Below are 22,847 nucleotides of genomic sequence, written 5' to 3' on the forward strand. Positions count from 1 at the left end.
CTTCCAATACTGCGTTGGATAAAAGTAGCAAGAGCGGCCATCCTTGTCTTGTTCCTGATCTTGGAGGAAAAGCCCTCACTGTTGAGTGCGATGTTAGCTGGGGGCTTGTCATATATGGCCTTTCTTATGTAAGGGTGTGTTTCCTTGCTACTCACTGTGTGGAGCGTTTTATCACAAATGGATGTTAACTTTTGTCGAGTGCTTTTTCTGCATCTGTCGAGAGGGTCCTATACTTTTTACCCTTCATTTTGTTAGTGTGCTGCGTCCCACTGATGGGTCTGTGGTTGTAGAACCACCATGGCATCCCTCGAATAAATCCCGCTTGATTGTAGTGTACCACTCTGTTAATGTACTGTTGTTGAATTTGGTTGGTAATATTTTGTCGAGGATTTTTGCTTCTATGTTCTTCCATTCTCATTGTCGAAATTGGCTATTTGTATCTTCTCTCTTTTTTCTTGGATAGTTATACCTGGAGTATCTCAATTAATTGATTTTTCACTTTTTGGCTTTGTTAATCCTCTCTTATGCATTTATTTTCTACTTTTATTTATTTCCTTATCCTTTTTACTTTCTTGGAGTTTAGTTTATTGATTTTCTACCTAAATTCTCGAGAGGAATTCTGAGATTGTTGGTTTTCAGTTTTTCTTCTTTTGCATGTATACATTGAAATCCATAGGTTTCCCTTAATTTATTAATTATTATTAATTATTAATTTAGCTGCATCTCGTAAGTTTTCATATGCTGTGTTTTCATTATTCTTCATTTTTAAGTGTATTTTTTCACACAACCATTGAAAAAATGTAAAAAAATGAAAAAGAAAAAGAAAAGGAAATAAACCAAACCCATTCTTTACTCATAAGAGATACCAAAACAAGATGTGAGCTGAATTTTTTCATAGGGAATGCCTTGCCAACCCTTGAGACGGCACGCGGTTTACTGAGGCTGCTCTCTTACTCAGATATGGCGTGTGACATTCATCCCTGTGGCCACGTGTCTCTGTGGTCTGTCCCTTTCCCTTGCTGAGTAGCATCCCCTTGTGGGGGCATTATATGCTGCTTCTTAACTTGCTTTGTTCACTTAATGACAGTATGTTTTGAACATCTGTCCATGTTGGTGTATATAAATGTGTCTCATTCTTTTTACCTTCATCATTGCAGAGATGAACAACCAGTCGTTTAACCGGTGCCCTACCAAGGCGAATTGGATCATTCCCGTTTTCCCGCTCCTATAAAGATTGCTCTAGGAAACATCCTGATGCGTGAGAACGTTTATGGTCACATCAGGGATCACTCGTGTCACCGCCACTCAGAATAGTGCGGTCAACCCTCACAGCAGGAAAGGGTGGGAAATGTGGTGCAGCCACGCGTCCGGGAAGGCCTTCGGCTGCATTAACCCCTCATGTCCTCTGCCTTAAGAGCTAGAGTGCCACACTGTTCAGTATCTTGGCCTTTGTCTGTACAGACTCCACTCATGTCCCCACTGACCGGGTCAGCACCTTCCCTACTCCCTCCGGTGAGACTGCTCCCTGTGTGTACTAGGGGAGGACTCCCATCCTGGGAGTCCCGGCCCCCGCGACGTGCTGAAGGTTGCACACATTAGTGTTCACTCCATGCAGTGAGGTTCTCCGTGACAAGAGTATGAAGTCATGCCTCCTCCTACTCCCCAGATCTCGGTTTCTAGTGCTTTCGCCAATAAAAGGGACCAGCTTCCTTGGCTGATTTTCGGATTGGGGCAGAAAATATGCTAGGTGAGCCTGGGGCATTTTATCTTGCCAGCAAGTAAGGCAGTGTTCAAAACAAACAAATTAAAGAAACAAACAAAGCCCACGATCATGAAGCTATGTATGCCGATGGGACACAGGAGCCAAGAGAAAGAGCTCTCGAGGCCAAACCGGGGAAAACTTGAGCAACAAAGTAAAGCAGTGTTGAATATAACCCAACATGTTAAGCAAATTCCACAAGCTCATGCTGATAAGTAATTGAATAAATAACAAGGGGATAAAAATAGTAATTAATAATAACTGGGAGACAAATACCCTACGCAAAAGAATTCCTAGTAATTGACGCAGAGAAGCCGCCCTCGAGGAGGTGGCGCACAACCACACACTCTAAGTGTGGGCTGTGCAGGGGACCTCCTCCCAGAGAGCGTGGGGCAGAAGGGGTGAGCTCCGTCCAGAGAGTGCAGGACGGAAGGGGGGGACCGTGAGCAACAGCACAGCAGAGACACCTGACAAGCCCACTGCAGCCGGCAGTCCAGGTCAGCATCACGGTGGCAAGTCCTGTCGGTCATGTGTACCTGACATGATGTGATGACAGTGGCTCTTAGCTTCTGTGCCCATCCCCTCAAAGCCACGACCCCAGCGTAGTTGTGAGAAAAACCGCAGATTCTAAGACGGTGATACCCTACAATATACCCGACTGGTCCTCCTTCAAACTGTGAAGGTCATCACAAACAGAAAGTCTGAGAAGCTGTCACAGCCCAGAGGAGCCCCGGGGCACACGAGGACCGAATGTCATGTGGGGTCCTGGGTGAGGTCCTGGAGTAGGAAAAGGACATTAGAGGAAACAGAGGAAATCTGAATACAGTCTGGGCTTCAATCCATAATGATACATCAGTATTGGCTCATGAATTGTGGCAAATGTACCACACTAATCATATTAGGGTTCTCCAGGAAAACAGAATTAACAGGTTATAGGTGGTTATAGATGTAGATATAGATTTATTATAAGAAATTGGCTCGTGGGCGCCTGGGTGGCTCAGTTGGTTAGGCAACTGTCTTCGGCTCAGGTCATGATCCTGGAGTCCCGGGATCAAGTCCCGCCTCGGGCTCCCAGCTCCACAGGGAGTCTGCTTCTCCCTCTGACCTCCTCCCTTCTCATGCCCTCTCTCACTGTCTCTCTCTCAAATAAATACATGGAATGAAAAAAAAAGAAAAAACTGGCTCACATGACTGTGGAGACTGAGAAGTCCTCACATCTGCGGTTGGCAGCCGGAGCCCGTGGAGACCTGATGGTGAAGTTCTACTTTGAGAGCGGTAGGCTTCAAACCCTGAAAGAGCTGAAGTTTCAGTATGTGTCTGAAGGCAGGAAAAGACCCATGTCCCACATGAAATAGGCAGGAGGAGATCCTTCTTGCTTAGGGAAGGGACCACTTTAAAAACAAAACAAAAAACAAACCCCAACGAAACCAGCCCTTCAACTGATTGGATGAGGCCCACCCACACTGAGGAGGGTCATCTCTTTCATTCAGTCGGCTGGTACACATGTCAGTCTCATCCAGAAATACCCTCACATACACCCCTGGAAAACTGTTTGAGTTAAAGTCTGGGCAATGTATTGCCCATTCAAGCTGACATACAGATTAACCATCATGTAAGATGTTAATAATAGGGGAATTTGATGTGGGTTGTAGGGGAACTCTGTGCTATCTTCAGAATTTTTCTGTATATCTAAAACTGTTCTTAAAAAAACATTTTTTAAAATGCCAGAAAGATTTGAAACAAGAAAGATTCTCTTGCTGGCCTTGAAGTAGCAAACAGCACGTTGTGAACCCCTTACTGAGGGAGCCCTATGGTAAGGGTCTGAGGGTGGCCTCCAAGAGCGGAGGACAGTCCAACAGCTAGCCAGAGCTCACGACTTCAGCCCTATCCCCTCAAGGCTCCAAATTCTGCCAACAAGCAGTGCCCTTGGAGGAGGACCCTGAGCCTCAGGTGGGCCCTGTAGCCCCGTGACCCCCGATGTCGGCGAGACTTGGGCAAAGGACCAGCAATGCACACCTGGACTGCTGACCCTGGAAACACTGAGGTTACGAGCACACTGTTCTGAGCTGCTGGGTCTGTGACAGCTGGTTACACAGCGAGAGGAACGGATGGGTCAGGTGACAATGGTGTGTGATGTGTTTCTGCTGTTAGGAGCAATGACAGGTCTGGGTTACATTAGGCATCATTTAATATGGTATGTATTTAAGAAAAGAAAGTGTAATAAAGTTTTGGTTTCATTGCCGAAGGCAAAAGGCCAAAGCAGCCAAAGGGCTTCTCTTCTGGACTTCGGTGACTGTATTTGTCAGTGTTCTACCAGAGAATCAGGACCAGCAGGATGTGTGTGTGGGGCTAGAGATGGGGAGGGGGTTGGGGGTTCCTCTAAGGAATTGGCTCACGTGATTGTGGAGACCTGATTGGTCCAAAATGTGCAGGGTGGGCCAGCAGGCTGCGGGACCAGATAGGAGCCGGTGGGGCTTGAGTCCAAAGGCCATCTGATGGCAGAATTCCTTCTTGCTTGGGGAAGTCCGTGTTTGTTCTATTAAGGCCGTGAACTGATTGAACGAGGCCCACCTGTACAGTGGAGGGAAATCTGCTTTACTCCAAGTCCACCCATTTAAATGTTAATCTCGTCCAAAAATCACCTTCACAGGAACGTCCAGAATGTTTGACCCAGTATCTGGGCATCATGGCCCGGCTGAGCTGACACTCAACATTAGCCACCACACCAGAGAATGGGCGGGGTTGTGAATTGCGGACAGTACAGCGGCACCAGCGTGTCTTGGGCATGTCGCTCATGGGGAGGGCCTGTCTGGGAGCGGGGCTTCAGGGCAGTGGAGTACAGAGGTGGGCTGAGGAGGGGGCAGCTGGCCTCCCCACGTGGTCTTTACCCATGAGCTCAGAGTTTTCAGTAAACGCTGCCACATAAGAAACACTTAGTGGAAGCATGACTTTGTGGATAAAAGGAACAGGCTGAGTTTTGCAGTCTGGGTGAGAGTTGGATCTTTCTGGAAGTGGGCAATTGGTTTTGAATGAAATTGCAGGACGCACCATTTTTATATGACTTGAAATGGTTCTTAAACTTATCTGTGTATCACGGTTCCTTTCATGGCTATTGGGACAGTTGACTGGGACCGCCGCAGAGTTTCTACCTGGTTTCTAACGAATTTCCAGGTGATGCCGCTGCTGCTGGTCCAATGTTTTATGGGATGAAGTAGATCTACAATAAAATGGGAATGTTTGGGGCGCCCGGGGGGCTCAGTCAGTGGAACACTGACTCTGGATTTCAGCTGAGTTCCTGATCTCAGGGAGGTGGGATCCGGCCCCCCGTCGGGCTCTGCGCTCAGCAGGGAGTCTGCTTGTCCCTCTCCCTCTCCCTCTGCCTTTGTCTCTAAAATAAATACACAAATAAACACAATCTTAAAATAAGTGATATCCAAGTGTTTGCATGACTCTGCATTTTTTCAGGGTCCCGTGCCTTGTGTCAGAGCCTCTCTGCTTTATCCAGCAGCTTCTGTGGTTCCAAGTATGGACACAGGGTGGTGCCATGTGCCCACGGAGTCACCCTGGACCTTCCAGGTGCCCTGGCAGCTTTGAGTGGGAGGATGTGTGCAGGTGGCTGGTCTCTCCTACCCCAACCCCCCGGGGCAGTAGGGTCAGGTCAAGGGCAGAGATAGGAATGTGCTGGGTGTGGGTGAATGAAGGAGATGATGGTGAAGATTCAGGTGACAGGGGTACTTGTGTCTTCCAGAGCCCTTGGGAGCTCTTCCTGGGGCCACTCCTGACCAGGACAGGCTGGAACAGGCCTGGCTTGCCTTGATCCCTGGGCTCTGCTCCCTCTCCTGGTTTCTCCTGCTGTTACAGGGGACGCATCTGACCCTGCACCCTCAGAGCCTGTCACTTTCTTGTTCATTGTGACCCCCCCCCCCCAACTTGGTCACCACTCTTCTCCGTTGGTCATCTCATTTTCCTTCCAGTTGGAGGAGGAGAGTCATTTGGGGCACAGAACAGTGCTCTGCGGAGGCTCAGTGTGGCCTCAGAGCAACGAAGGAAGAAGCCAGACCAGGGTCCCCACTCAAGCAGCGTCTGTGTGCTCAAAGCAGCAGGGTCTACGTAGGGTTTGGTTTGCACAACTGGTTCCGGGGACCGAAAACCCAGCCAGGTTGAGGTCTGCATCTGCGGGTGGGGGAGCCCCCAGGAGCTATGTGAGCACAGAAACAGGGAGCGCAGGTTTGAGCGCTGGAAAGCTTAGGCTTGTGGGAGTGGATGCGAAGGCATGAAGGTGAAGCGGGGGTAGATGGAAGCTTGAGGGAGAGGCCTGGGACTTTTCTCTCCTTTGGATCGCAGTCCCTCGCCCTCCGGTCCTGGCCTTCACCAGGGCCTCTCCATGTAGTAGCCCCCCAACTCCTTCCACTCCCGCCCTCCCACCCCCCAAAGGCTGGGAGAGCTCGGGCGGAGAAGACCTTCCTTAGAGCCAGTCCTGGGTGGTTGGGGACAGCAGGATTTCTCTGTGAAAAAAGAAACGCTGTAGGCTGCCTGATTGATGGTCTGACCCACGGTCTTATTCTTGAATGGACCCCAAAGGTATAATTAAAGGTTTAGGCGGAAGGGATTACTCCAGAGGAGGGGCTGAGCCCCCCGCAGCCTGAGGCTGGCATCGGCGCGTGGGATCAGCGTTGCCGGAGATAACATTCAGGACACACTCCCTCCTCCAGCTTCCTAGGGCTTGCCTCCTCTTTGGAAAACGGAGACAAAGGAAGACGGTGGGAGGCGGGGTGGGAAGCCCAGAAATGAGCCCCACATTTAGAACAAGTGTGGTTTCCAGGGAAGAACACATGCTAAATTACGTTTCCCATGCTGCGTGCTCAGACCAGCAGCTCGCCGTTTCTAACGATCATACCCAGTGAGGGTGGTGACCATGGCTGAGTCTGGGCTCAGGTGGCCTCTGCCCCCCAGCTACTGGCCTGTGCCCATGCTGATCAGGTCTAGAGACAGCTGAGGAGTTCGCTCTGGGCTGTGGACTTTATCCCCGTGCATGGTAATCTAGGTCGTTCTGACAGTAGAGTGAAACCCTGCCCTATTCCTTCTCGTCTGACTCAACTGTGTGCTCCTCAAGACAGGCCAGTGCTGGCCGTGGAACAGAAACCACGTGTGTCCTTCCGACCCCAGCCTGTCCACCACCCCGACCCAACTCTCCTTGTTTCCCTACCCTAACCAGCCTTCTGACATTGACTGAAAACCTGCCAGGCGCCCACGGTTCTGTGATGACCCCAGCAAAGTCCTTGCCTCATGGGGCTTGTATCCCATCAAGAAGGCATGTCTGAGAAGAGGTCAACGGAACAGGACCTGAAGGGTTTAAAAACATGTGGCGAGCGCTCCAGTGTGGGGTGGGAGTGAGGTGTGTCTGGAAGGAGGCAGGAGGCGGGCATTAGGGTATAGGGAGCAGGTGAGGCAAGGTCAGACCACTCAGGCCTTGAAGGCCATGGAAGGGAGGCAAGGGGAGCCAGCGGGGGAGGCTGAACATGGCAGTGGTAGGAGCTGGTTGCTCCCCAAGGGCTGTCCAGGCTACTGGGTGGGGCAGTGTCAGAGGACACATTCAGGGTTGGACTGGGTGAGGGTGGCGAGTCGGCTTGGTGGGGTGTGGCGTCGTTGGTGACCCGGTGTGGAGTGTGAGCACTGGAGGAAAACGAGGGTGATGCTTGGACATTCGACCTGAGCACCTGGGAAGGGAAAGGGCAGGGGACAAACCACAGGGCCTCGGGAACTCCACCAAAGCTGGGACAAGGGTCAGCCTCAGTACACCCTAAATATCATGACTGATAAGCAGCTGGGGTGTCACAGATGAAGGAGGTCTGGAGAAGGTGGATGGAGAGATTGCACAAATCCTGAGGCTGTCAGGGATCAGGCAGGCTCTGCATGAGTCGGGAGGAAGGCCAGGGGCTCGGCGTCCAGCAACCAAGGGCAGAAGGGCTGGAGAAGCTTCTGGGGACTTGAGCATCTGACTCACCCCAGGGGCTCAGGGCCCCTGTTCTCCTGGAGGACAGTAACTGGGGTCCACAGTGAGTCACATCTGGTCACTTCCGTTATCTCAGGGAAATCAGCAGCAGGGTCTCTGATAAGGGTGTGTGTGTGTGTGGGGGGGGTGTTGGTTCAGAGAGAAGGTGTGAAATAGTCTCACAGAGCAGGAAAACACACTGTAGGTGTTTGTTGTGGGCAGAATTGAGTAAGTCATTTTCTGCATAAATAAGGGAAGAGAGGCGGGGAGGCTCCGAGCTCACGCAGGGCAGGCGGGCAGCTCACAGACCAATTCCCCATGGGGCCCGTGGGCATCAGGACCCAGCACATTCGGCCCTGGGAGGCTGTCCCCACAGGTGGGCCCAGAGGCAGGGGCCTAAGTGCCCCCTGGCCCCTGAACTCGCACTCGCCAAATGTCTGCTGACCTTCCCACCTCTGTTTGTCCACGGGGCAATTGTGAGGGTCTCCTCCAGGAACAAAGGCTGTCATGTCAGCGAACACAGAAGAGAGGCCGCTCAGACCTACCACGTGCTGGGCCTGGGAGGAGCAGGGCTCTGGGAACAGCCAGCGTCCATCAGTTAAGAGTCAGAAGGCTGGGCAGCCCAGCCAGGAATCCCTGAGCTAGAGAACTTTAAAATAGCTCTGCATGGGGAGGTCATCTGACCCTCCAGATACTTAAGGAGCCCTCTCGACTTATGTCACTTTCCCCCTCTTGCATTCTCAAGCTCTTTGACTTCCCTACTCCTGCTTCTACGTTGAGGGTCGTGGTCACCGAGAAATGAAGGCCCTTTGCCGAGTGGGCCAAGCCTGCCTCTGCTGAGAAGAGCTGGAAGCCCCTCGGGTGCCCCAGCAGGGGCGGGGCCTGGAGGCTGCTGGACTGAGGCTGGCTTTCCCCACTTCCAAGCAGGAGTTCTCTCTGCCAGGCAGCGTGACAGGAGGAGACAGCTGCAGCTCCCCCCTTGAGCTATAAAAAGCCCCAGCAGCCGAGTGAGCAGAGGGTACGCCAAGCAGATACACGGAACTTAGCTGCACTCCGGGGGAGCTCGGCTCCACTATGATGCTGAGGTTACCCTGTGCCCCTAGGCTCCTGCAGGCCTCTCTGAGGGCCTGGGTGGTTCCCAAGGCACATGTCTCCACGAAGCCGGCCCGAACACCCACGTCTCCCACGGTAAGTCTTCCGCTGCGGAGGGGTGCTGACCTGAGCAGTGGAGTGAGACGTCCTGCACGGTCTTGGGAGACGAGGTGGGTTTGGGGGCAGGACTCAGAAGGCCAGGCTGGTAAAGGGGAGGAGGGATGTGTTCTCAGGCCTGTGGCTTCTAGAGGTGATCCTCGAGCTAGAACACAGTCCTGTGGCTGGGACGCCGTCCTGACTCCAGAAAAGAGGTCCTTACATCCCTCACCTGGAGGTTAGGCTCCCAAAGCAGCTGGCAGTGAGGGGACGGTGGTCTCTGTTTGCAGGCCCCCACTTGCCTTCTGGCCAACGAGGGTGCTAAGAGCTGAGCTGGAAGGGCATCGGTGTGGACGCCAGCTTCACTGTCCATTGAAGGGGACGGTGGGCTGCTCTGAGGGTCTGTGAGAGCATAGGCGAGAACACAGAGCTCGGTCATCCTTGGGCTCCGGGACAGCAGACGACTACCTCTGGGTTAAGCCACAATAAAACAAGGTCTAGAAGGTCAACTGTTCAAGGTCATATCACTGGTGAAGCAAAGATCTGAATCCAGCTGAAGGGCCCAGTTCTGGGCCAACGTTGTTCTGAATCTGCTGGAAGGTGAAGTCAAGAGGAAGAATTGGTTTCCAACCCAGCATCTGACTCAGTTTGAGGGACCAGGGAGGGATGACTGGGCCTAGGCTCTGTTTCAGGAGGAATCCGAGCGGAGGGGAGGTAGCCAGGTGGGATGGCCTCTGTGTGTTTGCATGTGCGTGCACACACGTGCACATGCGGTACGGGGAGTCCATCTCCTCCACTCAGCTTCTGAGCAGGACCACCATCTTGGGAAAAGGCCCTGCCCTTTTCTTGTATGACCCGAATCTCTGCCGTCTCTTCCGCCCCGCACTGCGTCTGACACGCACATGCTGTGCCCAGGCAGGAGTTCAAGGTTGAGGCACAAGTGGCCTGGCCAGACAGGCTCTCGGGGGCAGGGGCGATGGGAAGAGGTCCCGCGGAGAGACGGAAGCCCAGGGCAGTCAGTCTAGGTCTTTGCAGAGGCCGTGCGCATGGAGGACTGCAGTAGTCCCTGCTCGTGCGGACTTTGCCCCCGACACACAGGAAGTCTGGGCTGAGCTGAGGGTCCCCCAGGAGCAGAGGGGCTGAGGCAGGTCTCTCTGGACCACTGCTCTGGTGAGAGAAATCCCACACTGCAGGGCCAAGGGACTCAGGGGCAGGTGGACAGCCTTCCTCAGTGACTCAGGAATGACCTGATGTGTCATGGACTCACACGTGCTTTCCTTGACCCAGGAGCAAGCCATTGGACTCTCTGTGATGTTCCTCAGCTTCCTGATTCCTGCAGGCTGGGTCTTATCCCACCTGGACAGCTACAAGAAAGGCCCCGAGGTGTGAAGGCTCCGCAGCTCGGGCTCCAGGCGCACGACGGAGAATTGCATTAAACCCCTCCTCCACCTAGTGCTCCCTTGGTGATCGTGTGATTTGTGTACGAGCATCCCCATGGCTGGACACTCAGCACTGGGTGGAGGGCTGCTTGGGACACCTGGGCCCCAGAAGCCCCTGGCTGGGAGGGAGTGGGTCAGATACCTCTGTCAGAAGACAGGGGACCCCTCGTCTGAGCCCCGTGAGATAGGACTTGCTTCCTTGGCCTCAGTGCCCTGTATGTGTTGAGCCGCCCTTTTCCCAGGGTAGGAGAGGAGGACTGAGGCCAAACCCCCACCTAGCCCTACCTCCCATCTCTTGCTTTCTGATCTCTGAGGCCCAGGCTTGACCTGGGAGCTAAGACTGAGGAAACAGAACCACGAAGAGGACAAAACAAAGGCGTTTATTACATTCTCACGTGACACAAGAGATGTTCCCACAGATGGAGGTAATGGAGATGAGCCTCCAAGTGGTGTCCCCACGTGCTTTCGGGCTACTCCTTCTCATTCCTCGGGGCACACTCTTGTCTGCCTTGTCACCAGAGACCCGTGACCCCTCCCCACCGTGGGCTATGGGAGACACCCACAAAAGAGGCTTCTCTCTGTGGCCAGGCACCCCGTCAGCAACAGTCCTGTGTTCACAGCAGGGAGAACAGGCCCCACCCCACCAGTGGAACCCCACCCCCACCCCCACCGAGTGCAGATGTTCCCGGTGGCCACACACGGGGAGGCGGGGGACTAAGTGAGGATGTCGTGGGCCTGGTGCTCCACCAGCATCTCCATGCTCCTCACGTCGGTGCACCAGAACTCCAGGCGGTCCTTCATCCCCTTGATCTGAGGTAAACCAGGACCACACGGGTGTTAGGACACTTAGCAATCCCAGGCCTCCATCTCCAGCTAAGTCTTTAGGACAGGACTTATCAAAAGGACCCCAGAGCTGGGGGAGTGGGCTGTATGAGAGGGGGTGACCCCTGTCAATTCTTATCACAAGGACATTTAAAAAAACTTGCATGAAAGAAAACAGGCAATAGAGGAAATCCACAGGATTAAATTTCCAGCCAATATGGACAAGACGGATCTGAGCTCAAACCACAGAACTAGGAACGTATTTGATCAGAGTACCAATTTTAAGATTAAAAGGCATCGTCAGCACAACAGCACTGTAATTACGATAAGCTTTTAAATGCAGGGCTCAAACCCACGACTTGTATTAAATTAGGTTCTATGAAAAACCCTTACTCCCCACAGCAGTAATATATTCCCCGAAATCTCGTCAATACTGCGTTCTTCCTACCGGGCTTCCATCCAAGCGAAACTAAGACAGCAGATACCATCCAAACCACCCCCGGGGGTGAGCGATGTGTTACCTGCTGCAGATCCAACACTCGGGGCTGCACCCAGGTCATGTGAACCCGCTTATCCACCTCGTCAATGCTGCCTTTCACCAGACCCACCGAGAGTGCCTTCATCACCAGCAACTCCACCTGCGCACAGAGGGGCCGACGTGAGTCACCCCGAGGCCCTAAGTGTGGGGAACGAGACACCGTGCCCTCTGTGGTTTGCAGTCTGGGGAGCAGAGCTCGTCGGAGCTCCGAACCCCCTAGGTCCAACAACTGTACCTCGTTCACAGTGATTTTAGCACTTTTGGCAATTTCTTCAAAAGTGAGTTGTCTGTGATTGGCAGGTCGTGTGAAAGTCATCTGAAAAAAAATTTCTTGTTAACTATGTTTCCAAATGAAAACTGTCCAAGAACTGACCGATAAGGATGTTTTTGTCAATACTTGCTCCGAAAGCGCAGATCCTATTCCTATCCCACAAACTAAACTTTTCCTCAACACCAGCCCTGCATGTTTACTGGGAACCGGCCTCACGGCAGCTGTCCACAACGGTCGGTATTCGCGCGCGGAGCAAGCGCTTGGGGCCGCAAGTCAGGGCTGTACATGAGCTGGAGACAGTGTGGCAGCCCAGAAATGTAAGGGCCGGTCCCTCAGGAAGCTCAAATTCTGACAGGAAAGACAGAGGAGCGTGCAGAGAGGCGCCGTGCGCTGTGACGTACAGCGGGGTGGGAGCTACTTTAGCCCAGATGGTCAGGGAACACCTCTCTGAGGAGGGTCACCTGAGAGGAGACACGAATGGTCGCAGAAGACAAAAGGAAGGTGGTGGAGAGGGGTGCAGCCGGAGTGCCGCTGCGAGAGGCCTGCAGCCTGCGGGGCTGGTGGGCTCGGCTGCAGGGTCTGGAATCACGGTGGTTCCCGTGCGCTCACCTCCATGAGGCACAGCAACTGGATCTTCCTCAGAAGCTGAGCCTCGTTGGCTGCTAAATCAGGCTGAGAAGGAGAAAGACACCAGTTACGCAACCTGCACTTTGAGATTCTTCCTACAACAGACAGAAGGAAAAGAAACCCCGCATGTCCAAACACGGTATACCACGGGGTCACGGAGGCTCACTTTTCTCAGGGCGCCATCAACGGCTGCATCCCCGAAAGCCCGTGCTCCCGCCTAAGGCACGCGCGAGGCGGTGGGTACTAACGCCTCAGATGCCAGGGGGCAGGACCCAGGCACAGGCGCCGCAAGGAGACTCTTGGCACAAGGCAAGGACGGACCCGCCCTGTGCCTGAGCAGGTCCCAGGGCACCGCCTGCAGGGTCTGCTCCATGGAAACGGGGCCTCCCAGGAACACAGCCCCTAAGCTGCAGGGAGGTGCTCTGAGCGGAAAGACGTTAGAACTTCGGAAGAAAAATGGCACTGCCGTGAGGACCGGAATATGCCCTTCTCCACGACCCGCACAGTCGCCCCAGGTAGCTCACAGGTTACTGCTGAGCAGAGACCAGAGACAACGGGTTCCCTGACTCAAGCACGGAGGAACCCCTACGCCGACACAGGTGCCCCCGCTGCGGACACTTCTGCCACAGGAACAGATGGGTCACTCTTCAGAGAGCCACTGCCCCCGGATACAGGCTCCCGCCACTCAGACAGAGGCTGCTGGCAGCGCGCCTCTGAAGTTGTCCTTCCTGCCGCTTTTCCGGCCGGCCGCCCTTCTTCCCAAGGGGCACACGTTCTTCAGGGACCAACGCACAGACTAGACTAGAGCAGAGAGCTGGGCTGGCTTTCTGCCTCGTCACAGCCCACTCAACATCTACTCAGCTCCACTATGTGTGAATTCTACAAGTTTATTTTCAACTTTGAGAAAACCGAAGTTTCAGAAAAGTACAAAAACAAGAATCCCTGTCACTATGAACAACTGTGTGATATTTCCTTCTAATAATTTAAAAAGTAAACTCCCTACAAAAGCTCAGGTCCTCGTTAACACCTCTTCTCCCTAGTCCACACCTCCCAGAGGCTCCTCTCCTCGCCCAGTGCCCGCACCCCTGCTGACCCCTTTCCCTCTACACTGCCCAACCCCACCAGCCCCTGCATGGCGCACTCCCATTCCGCACAATGGCCTGGCCTTCCCAAACCCTGGGCTCTCCCCGGCTCTCCTCAGTCACTCACTGTGGCCACAGACCCTTGTCTGTTCAACAAATGCTAAAAGCTGCCTCTTCCTCGGCTCAATGTCCTCGTCTCATACTCTTCGCTTGGCTACCTTCTGCCTACCCCTGAGCAGACACAGAGCATTACTTCTTCTGGGCCCTCTGTGACTCCTGCCCGCCAGATGGCACTCCCCTATCACATTCTGTTGGCAGCGCAGCGCACTACCACAGCCATGAGTGACTACCGCGACTAACCACTTAACCACCTGCTCGGAGAGCAAGGCTGGCCTGTCTTCATCTCCTGTCTTCCCAGTGCCTGGAGTGTAGAGGGAAGGCAAGTCCCTGGGCAGGTGCGGGCTGAAGGAGAACCAGGGACGCTGCAGGAGCGCTCAGCCGTCCTTCCCACGACTGACCTGCTGGCCCCAGGCGGTCTTCAGCGTCTGGAACCTCTCTACGTTGCCGCTGTTAAAGGCATAAAGGGTGTCAATCAGCCACTGCCGGTCGGTGGTCCTCAGTGACTCCAGCACAGGGTGCATGAGCTGCGAGGAGGACATGGTTAGCCGGCAAAGAACTGTCAGTCGCCCCCTCGTTAAGAAATCTTTGCCCAGGGTCCACTTACGAGTTCTCCAAAGTTAAAAACTCCCTCGCCAAGAAGTCCTGCTAGTCCCAGCGTGAAAGCTCTCTCCTGCTGCTCAGACACTACGGCAACAGCACACCTCCAGTGACACCCCCGTTACGAGATCAGTCCTGTTTGGCTTTAAAAATCTCATGAGAAAGTAAAGAAACCATTCCCTGTAATGGTTCTATCACAAAGCCTTAACATGTTTTTGTAAAAACTTTTATCTCTTTTATTTATTTTATTTTTTAGAGAGGGAAAGTGGGGAGGGGCAGAGGGAGAGACAATCTCAAGCAGGCTCCATGCCCAGCACAGAGCCTGACGCGGGGCTCAATCCCAGGACCCCGAGATCATGACCCGAGCCCAAACCAAGAGTCGGACGCTTTCGAAGTTCTGAGCCACCCAGGTGCCCCATCAGTCATCTCTTTTATAGCACTGGACTAACTCAAGTTATACCTGGGACCACGTATACAGGTTTGTGGGGAAGACATTCATTCGTTTACTTATTTCTACCTAAACATGTGACTCTATGTGTATTTTCCGCTAACCTACTTCCTGGAAGCATTACCTCACATTTCTCTTTCCGTCACCTCATCTAGCCTCTTCCGAACAGCGTGAACGTACTTCCTGTGCCCATACAATTCCCCGCTCTCCTGACTGCGTTCCTTGCGTTTTCCAGGATGCTCTTCTTGAGATGCAGGAACTAACACTGCGCTACCTTGTTTAAGGCGCTGCTGGTGTCCACAGCTTCCACAGTGAACCGGGAGAAACATCTCAAATGGGCTCCCACAGTCCTTGTACTTTCCCCAAAACTTATCATTCACTTTCTTTCCATTCCTCAGACCCTTGAAGGACTTTTCTAAGGTACGCGCCTGCGTCTGGTTCGGTTTTTGCCACCAGACCCTCAGGTGCAGGTTCTCACCACGCCCTTCAGGCTGCAGAGGCCAAGGGAGACTTGAGGAGGATCAGTGAAGGGCGACAGGGCACAGCCTCGTTTTCACCTGAGCTAAACGCCCACGGCAGACCCCGGGAGGAACCGACACTCGCACGGCTCTCTCCACCTTCTCCCACCTGGGCTTTCCTCAGCGAGGGACGCACACGCCAGAGCAACTTCTGACAGCTGCTGGCACGCCTCCAGAGCATGCTCCTCCGACAGCGACTTCAACGGCTGCACGTTACCTGGCAGATCCTTGATGTCGACGCAGCCCAGAAACCGCAGGGCATCTTTGTAGTAGGCGGCGTGGTTTCCGACCGTTTGGTAGTATTTACTGGAGAGGTCGTAGAAACGGCTGTGAACCGACGTCACGCCAGGGAGGCTGCTGAGCATCTCTTCAACATCCTCAATTGTTTCCTACGCGTGCGGAAGCAAGATCGCCCTCCTTTTTAACGTAAAGCACTTTTAAGGTAACATATGACACAAAGACTGATGGGACGATGTTAAAATGGAAAATCCAGTTCATCTAAGACACACACGAAAGAACAAAAGCGAGCTACAGACTGGGCAAAGGCGTCTACTGCACATGTGACACACCGGGGAGTACGGCCCACACCCCGGGAAGAACTCTTGACAAACCAACAGGGTGAAAGCGACACAGGAAAAAATGGGCCAAAGAAAAGACATTCACAGGCAATTTACAGAAGTGGAGACACGAATGGAGTGGTCACTAGAGCCCCAGTGAGATGGCCCTTCACCTCCACCAGACTGGCAGGAATTAAACAGTCTGAAAACACCACGTGTGGCCCTTTGGAAGTGCGGGTGCGGTGCCGGGGAGTGTGTGCCATCTTGCGGGAAGGCTTGACCACACTTGGTAAAGGCGCACGGCACACACCTCATTACACCTGTGCCCTCACCTATAGGCATATGTGTTGGTGTGATTCTGCCCGTGTATACACAGGGCACCGGGCACAGAAATGCTGGTAACTAACAGTGCTGTTCGTGACAGGAGGAAACCCTGAGTCCCTTCCACAGGAGACTGATGTCCAGGCTGCGAAACAGTCACAACAGTAAAACACCCAACAGCAGCAAGAGTGAACGGCCACGCACCCACACATAGACTCTCAAACCTCACACCGAGCCGGTAACTTAAGACAATGCTACATGTCACCTGACTTACACCCGATCCACAGAGCGTCAGGAGCCACACAAGCACGAGGAACACCAGATTCGCGCGCGAGAGCACTGCTGGGGCAGGAACGTGCTCAGAGGGGCCCACGGCTCCAACCGGGCAGTGCTGCCTCATCCCTCGACAAAATTCTTTCCATAGTATTTTATGGCTTTTAATAGGTCTTAAATATTTCAGAACAAAATGTAGTAAGTATGCACGCAGGACAGGACCGGGAAGCAGTTAAGAAAGACGAAGTCTTCTTTTAGGACAATGAGAATACCAACACCTACCCAGTATTTTCTTAAATACTGTGGTTACCAAAAACCCAAACCCGAACTCAAACTCCAAACAAACAGAGGTAGTCTCCGGTTCAACAAGGTGGACTGACCACATATAAGTTGGTCTTACAGCCACCCATACCGACATCGGTCCCCCAAATTACACTAAAATGGAAATAAGAAACAGACAGGGATTAGGAGGCAGACAGGGTCAGGAGCAGCTTGTGACCTGTCGTGGTGAGTGGGCTGACCCTGGTCCACGAGGGCCCACACGGACAGTCTGAGGCTGCCTGGACCCTCCTGCTGACAGACGTGCCCAGGGCAGTCCTCTTATGTTAAAGCGTAACAGGCCTCATAGCAGCAACTGATTCTCAGTGGTTTTGGAAAACAAAACCAAAACCAGCATGCAGGCACGCCTGCATGCACAGAATGATGGGGCAAAGAACTGTCAGCACTGGGAGTCTAAGGGAGGGTATGTGAGAGTTCTTGGTGCTGTTTGCAACTTTTCTATACTTTAAAATCACTTGAAAAGGTAGAATGGACAAATAGGATTTTCCCCCTAAAACTCTAAACCACTCTGTAAACCAAAGACAAACCTCTATTACGGCAACCTTACCTTCGTGACCTGTAGGTCCCCGATGTTTAATTTTAGAGCCCCAATCGCAGTTTTACACAGGATCACTGCCTCATCGCTGCTCTTCACCTACAGACGTCAGACACAAGAGGACCTGAGAAGTGTGGGCAGGGGACGAACAGAACATCTGCACACTGGCTCCACTTGTGTGACCAGAGACACGCTGGTCTCTGTAAGGTGTGTGTGGCAAGTGTGGACACAAGACTGTAAGTCACACATGTTCTCAAGATTTGACTCAGACTTCCTATTTACCTTTTCTCGAGTCTTTTCCAGAAAAGTAAGAGCCACATTGGGATCTAGAAAAGGCAGAAGAACAATGTCAGAAGAACTACCAATAGAGTATCCTTAGAGATTAGTTCCTACCAACCACAACACAGGCGGGATAATCTTTAGGTTTACATCATAAAATAGAACATAAACGTACTTTAGAATCTGGTATTTTCTATCAAAATGTAAAAGTTCAATTATCTTGTATTTCAAAATCAGTTTAATTGCCATTTGGATCTGCTCCTTTATGACACAAAGTGAGACTCACCGGTCATCTGTCTAACTACGTGAAGAATGATTTCTACCAGGGACAAAGGATTCACCCTGAAATAAAAAACACCAGTCTATGATTGTCGTTAAGCATCAGTGTTTCATGCTTAAAGTCAAAAACTGACAAAGGTGTTTTACCTGTGTTCAAACTCACTGATGAAGTTTTCATAGAGCTGTGGAACCAGAACATGTAGAGTAATTACAGGATGTCTTTCATTCTGCAAAATCAAACATGACCACCAGGCCCGCCACATGGCAGGCACTGCAGAAACGGTGGTGGAATGAGGAGACCCGCATATGGGTTTATTAACCACCAACGGATTACTGAAGAAAGCTACGATTTTTTTTCCTGGAAATTAGACCCCTGACCTTTAAGAATCTCCTAGAGACCAATTCCTATATTCTTTCTCCTAAGTATTTTAGGAAAACAGACTATCAGTTTGAAAGACTCAGTAACCTTCAGACTTTAGAGTGTTGCAGCCGATATGACCAAATTTATTAGCCATTCAGCAAACACTTGAGTACTTACTCAGACTCTCTGCTAGACACTACAGACACAGGATATGTAAGATGAGAGTCTGGCGTTCAAGGATTCCTGACCTAACAGAGCCGACTTATAAACAAATCAGTGATAGGACCGTGAGTTTACAGTCGAAGGAGAAAACCCCACGTGGGTGGATCAACCAAAAGGAGAGTTTCCAAAGGTTATTCCAGAAACGGTGATAAGTGAGTTTTAAGGGAGGAAGAACATTAGAGAGCTGCACAAATCCGGAGAGGAGGCACGGAGTTGGGAGCACACTCGCGACAGGAACAAACATGTGCAAAGCACTGAAGAAACCCCGCACCGTGTTTCAGGAGCACTTCTGAAGGGCACAAACAGTGGGAGGCACTGGGGCTTCTCCGTGTCCTGAAGGTAAGCCCGAGTCCGTGGAAACACACGATCACACTACTGGGTAAGCATGACTGCAGGCAGGGAGGGTAGGGTGGGGGGGAACAGACGGAGGGACAGAGACCAGCCGAGGCTACCAGTCAAGACAGGAGAGTGAGGGAGTAACGGCAGTGAGGGCAGATGAAGGGTCCGAGAGATTCGCTGGTCACAGGGAGGGGGAACGGACAATGACCTCTGAGGTTATCGCTGGGTAACTGGGCAAAATGGGAAGAGGAGCATCCAGATAGGGTCAACCTGGGTAAGGAGAGTCTGCGATTCCTCTGCCACGTGAAGACAGAAAGAGGGAAACGTCCCAGTGAAAGAAAATGTGGTGTCTGTGCACACAGAGCGTGGGATGTTATTTAGCCATAAAAAGACAACACGGATGTCACTGAAGGGCGTTCTGCTTAGTGAAGTAAGTTGGACAAAGAAGGATCAATACTGTGTGACTTACTTCCACGTGAAATCTAAAAAAACTGAACTCACAGATACAGAGGACAGATCGGTGGTTGCCAGAGGCAGGGGATGGGGGTGCAAGAAATGGCTGCAGGTGGTGAAAAGACACAAATGCCCTGTCATGAGATAATTAAGTCCTAGAGACATGCCACAGCAGTGACTATAGTGAACCGCGCTGTGCTGCGCATTTGAAAGTTACCAAGACAGTAGATCATAACAGTTGTCATCATAGGAAGGAAGAAAGTCTAACTGTGAGATGGATGTTAACTAGACTTATTGTGACCATTTTGCACCCCCACACCCCCAAATCATCACACTGTACAACTTAAACTAATACAGCATTACACGTCAATTACTTCTCAAACACACTTGGGGGGGGCGGTTAGAAATGCCCCTAAAGCATCAGTTAGTTATTTAAATCTGGCAACCAGCACGGGACACCGGGGTGGCTCAGTCAGTTAAGCGTCTGTCTTTGACTCAGGTCACGATCCCAAGGTCCTGGACTGAACCCCGCATCAGGCTCCCCGCAGAATGCAGAGCCTGTTTCTCCCTCACCCTCTGCCTGCCACTCCCCCTGCTTGTGCTCTCTCTGTCAAATACATAATCTGGTACCCAGCAGAGAGCATCTAAATAAAATGGCTTTTTCATTACAAAGGACTATTTCAAAGATATCTTTTTCAGGAAGAGAGCATTCTCAACTTTTCCTTTTTTTTTTTTTTTAAAGATTTTATTTATTTATTTGACAGACAGAGATCACAAGTAGGCAGAGAGGCAGGCAGAGAGAGAGGAGGAAGCAGGCTCCCCGCTGAGCAGAGAGCCCGATGCGGGGCTCGATCCCAGGACTCTAGGATCATGACCTGAGCCGAAGGCAGAGACTTTAACCCACTGAGTCACCCAGGCGCCCCTCTCAACTTTCCTGATACCCGTTATAATTTATGCAAAAACCCCTCCAAAGGTAAAAGAAATTCAAAATTACTACTGGTCACTTCAGATTCATGAACACTATGTACTGAAAGTTCTGTGGGCCGAGTCTCACCAATTTTTAAAGGTTTGCTTGCCCACCGAAACAGTAAACACCAGTCTGCTGACCTGCGTAAATGTTATGTTACATGGGGTTGAGGGAATATTTTCTGGGTAGAAAGTGATTTAAAGACAAGAAAGCAAAGGACAGAGATGAAGAATCACGAATTATTCATCGCTATGATGTAGAACCTTAGGGAACAAATATTAAGAGAGCTCTAATTTGTCATTTTCCCACGTACTCCAGAAGACAGAATGCCTGGCAAAATCTTTAGGTTTACCGATGAATACAAGTTCCTTTGAAGTAGTAAAATGTCAAACTGGCGGGTATAAAACACAAGAAAGTCTTAAGACCCCAGGTGTAAGCTTCACTGCGGGCATGTATAAAGTGTGTATCCAGGGCGAGTACCTCAAGCTGTGAAGAACTAGTGCTGGGCTCCAATGCAGGTATAAATCTGATTCACTCAGAATCTGAGAGAAAGGCATCAAAGAGTAAGAGGTTAAGAAAGATTTTAAAGAGGAAGCTACCAGTGATCAAATCGGGGAGGGGTCTGTCAAGGAGTACGGGGAAGGCTTGGGCAGAGAATTTTGTTTTTCTTCCCTGTTGACAAAATGCTAAAAGAGGATTCCCCCTCCAAGGCTCCCCACCGCCAAGTGAAGCACAAAAGAGGCTCTACCTTCCACACCCCCCAAGACAACGCATTCGGGTGAGCAAGCAGAAATCAGTGAGTGGAGGAGGAGTGATGCCGGTCACCTGCAAGATTCCTCCACTGCCCCCCCCCCCCACCGCCCGGCCTGAATAGCAGTTTCCAAAAGTGCAGTACGACCAGTAAGACACAGGGCATCCTGGGATAGAAGACAGCGCCTTAGGCAGCGACTTCAGAAGAAGCCAGACTGTGCCACCTACTAGCTGTGACCTGCAGCAAGTCACTCACTCTCTTGGTGTTGGCTTCCACATCACAGGAACAGGGAAACAACAGGGCCACCTCCCCATGCTGCTGGAAGGGTACACGTGCAACACGGACACTGACTGTGAGGAGCTGCAGTGTGTTACTGGAAAGCCCACCTACTAGTTTTAAAAGTCCTTTACACTTATATCATCTGACCTGGTGTGGCAAATCATTTACCTTAATGAGGCCATCTCCTTGGGCAAAGCATGGGTCCTGCACAAAGTCAAGCACCTGGAGCGTCAGCTGATGCCACAACCTGAAAGAGATAAGGCCCTCAGACCCGCAAGCTAGGGTCCGGTGGCAGACGCCCGGCCCTGACAGTCCTACCGAGCACCCAACAGTACCGCCTGTGTAACAGGAAGCAAGCCAGAGCGGGTGCTAACGGGCCTGAGCTCTTCTCCTGGACACCCCTTTCCAGACGACCTCAAGAGTTCCTGTGAGGTGGGACTGAAAACACGGATCTGGGGTCACACACGTCTACGCAGAAATCCTGGCCCTTCTACTCACTGTCTCAGGGAAGGAGCTAGAAGTGAGCTTGTTGCCTCCACTAAACGGGGAGCACGAAGCACGAACCGGGCAGACGCACGCAGCCTCTCGGAAAACGGCCGTACGCCGGAACCGAAGTCCGCGCTCTAAGCAGGGAATGAAGCGCCTGTCGACAGCAGGAGGCTGCTGAGCGGCACCCGACACGCGTCTATCTCGCCCGGCGCCAGGCCGCCGGCAGGAGTCGCAACGACCCGCTACAAAACCCACCCTGCGTCTAAGGATGCCCGGACTCCGCGGCCTCAGGGGTACAAAGCCCAGCATGGGACGCAGTGGAAGCAGGGACCACGCGAGGACCGGCGCGGCCGAAACCCAGGGCGCAACCAGCCGCAGAAGCAACAGGGAAACACAGCGGCTCGGGGCTCCGGTCTCTCCGCGGCCGGCCGCTGAGGCAGACGGCGCAGACCCGGCCACGCGGCGGCGAGGCCGAGACCGGAACCGGCTGCTCAAGACGCGCGGAGGCGCGACCTCGGAAAGCGTGTTTGCTCGTCCGACTGGAGTCGGGGCCTGCCGCAGCCCCTCGGTCAGGAAGGCAGGGAGGCCTGGGTCCCCCGCGCTCCGCCTACGGCTCTGCTCCGCAGTCCCCGCGGGCCGTCGGCCCTCTCCGGCCTCAGGCACCTCCGGCCGGGCCTAAGCCCACTTTCCGCCCTCAGGGCCGAGCACCCTCGGCCCTTCCAGGGCCCCCCGGGGCCCCGGCACCGTCTCTGCCCCGCTCTCCCAGCACTGGGCCCCGGGCCCTCGGCGGCGCGCTCACTTCTTCGTGTAGAGCTCCTCCAGACGGTGCCACACGGCAGCCTGGCCGGGGCCGGAGCTCTGGCTCTGCTGTAAGAAGCCAGGAACGTCCTTCATGACTGCAAGAAGGCCGGGGCCGCTCGCACGACGGAGAGGGTAGCCGCGGGGATGGCCGCCGGAAATGCTCACTCACTTCCGGCGCCGCGTCGCGCGAGGCAGGCCGGG

At 52.7% G+C, this 22,847-nt stretch overlaps 1 protein-coding gene and 1 long non-coding RNA gene across 3 annotated transcripts; one reads left to right on the top strand and one right to left on the bottom strand.

Annotated features, from left to right (window-relative positions):
- The first annotated feature begins 8,696 nt into the window (after nucleotides 1-8,696).
- Nucleotides 8,697-10,394, top strand: LOC116880579. Its single transcript, XR_004385222.1, has 2 exons — nucleotides 8,697-8,939; nucleotides 10,227-10,394. It is a non-coding gene; the product is annotated as an uncharacterized LOC116880579 (long non-coding RNA).
- A 345-nt stretch (nucleotides 10,395-10,739) lies between these two features.
- PSMD13 (proteasome 26S subunit, non-ATPase 13) lies at nucleotides 10,740-22,831 on the bottom strand. 2 transcript variants are annotated; one of them, XM_032879880.1, is made up of 13 exons: nucleotides 22,645-22,831; nucleotides 21,525-21,603; nucleotides 18,132-18,166; nucleotides 17,992-18,047; nucleotides 17,709-17,752; nucleotides 17,439-17,525; nucleotides 15,619-15,790; nucleotides 14,443-14,522; nucleotides 14,237-14,362; nucleotides 12,619-12,681; nucleotides 11,974-12,054; nucleotides 11,722-11,838; nucleotides 10,740-11,188 (listed from the first exon to the last, which is right to left on the bottom strand). In XM_032879880.1, the coding sequence occupies exons 1-13, from the start codon at nucleotides 22,737-22,739 to the stop codon at nucleotides 11,093-11,095; spliced, it is 1,131 nt and encodes a 376-aa protein (XP_032735771.1). In that variant the 5' UTR covers nucleotides 22,740-22,831; the 3' UTR covers nucleotides 10,740-11,092. The 2 variants fall into 2 exon arrangements, with proteins under 2 accessions (XP_032735771.1, XP_032735774.1); XM_032879883.1 differs by having other exon boundaries at nucleotides 18,132-18,211.
- Nucleotides 22,832-22,847: the final 16 nt, after the last annotated feature.

The sequence above is a fragment of the Lontra canadensis genome, unplaced genomic scaffold, assembly GCF_010015895.1.
Source record: "Lontra canadensis isolate GAN:19392208 unplaced genomic scaffold, GSC_riverotter_1.0 scaffold66, whole genome shotgun sequence".
Classification (NCBI taxonomy): Eukaryota; Metazoa; Chordata; class Mammalia; order Carnivora; family Mustelidae; genus Lontra; species Lontra canadensis.

Bases quoted from the DNA above. Each gene is read 5' to 3' on its own strand.
- PSMD13 (XM_032879883.1), bottom strand. From the start codon at position 22,739: ATGAAGGACGTTCCTGGCTTCTTACAGCAGAGCCAGAGCTCCGGCCCC. The intron at 15,791-17,438 runs GTAAGGTTGCCG...CCGCACGCGTAG, and splicing joins GGGACCTACAGGTCACGAAG to GAAACAATTGAGGATGTTGA. The intron at 14,363-14,442 runs GTAAGTGGACCC...TCCTCCTCGCAG, and splicing joins TTTTTAACTTTGGAGAACTC to CTCATGCACCCTGTGCTGGA.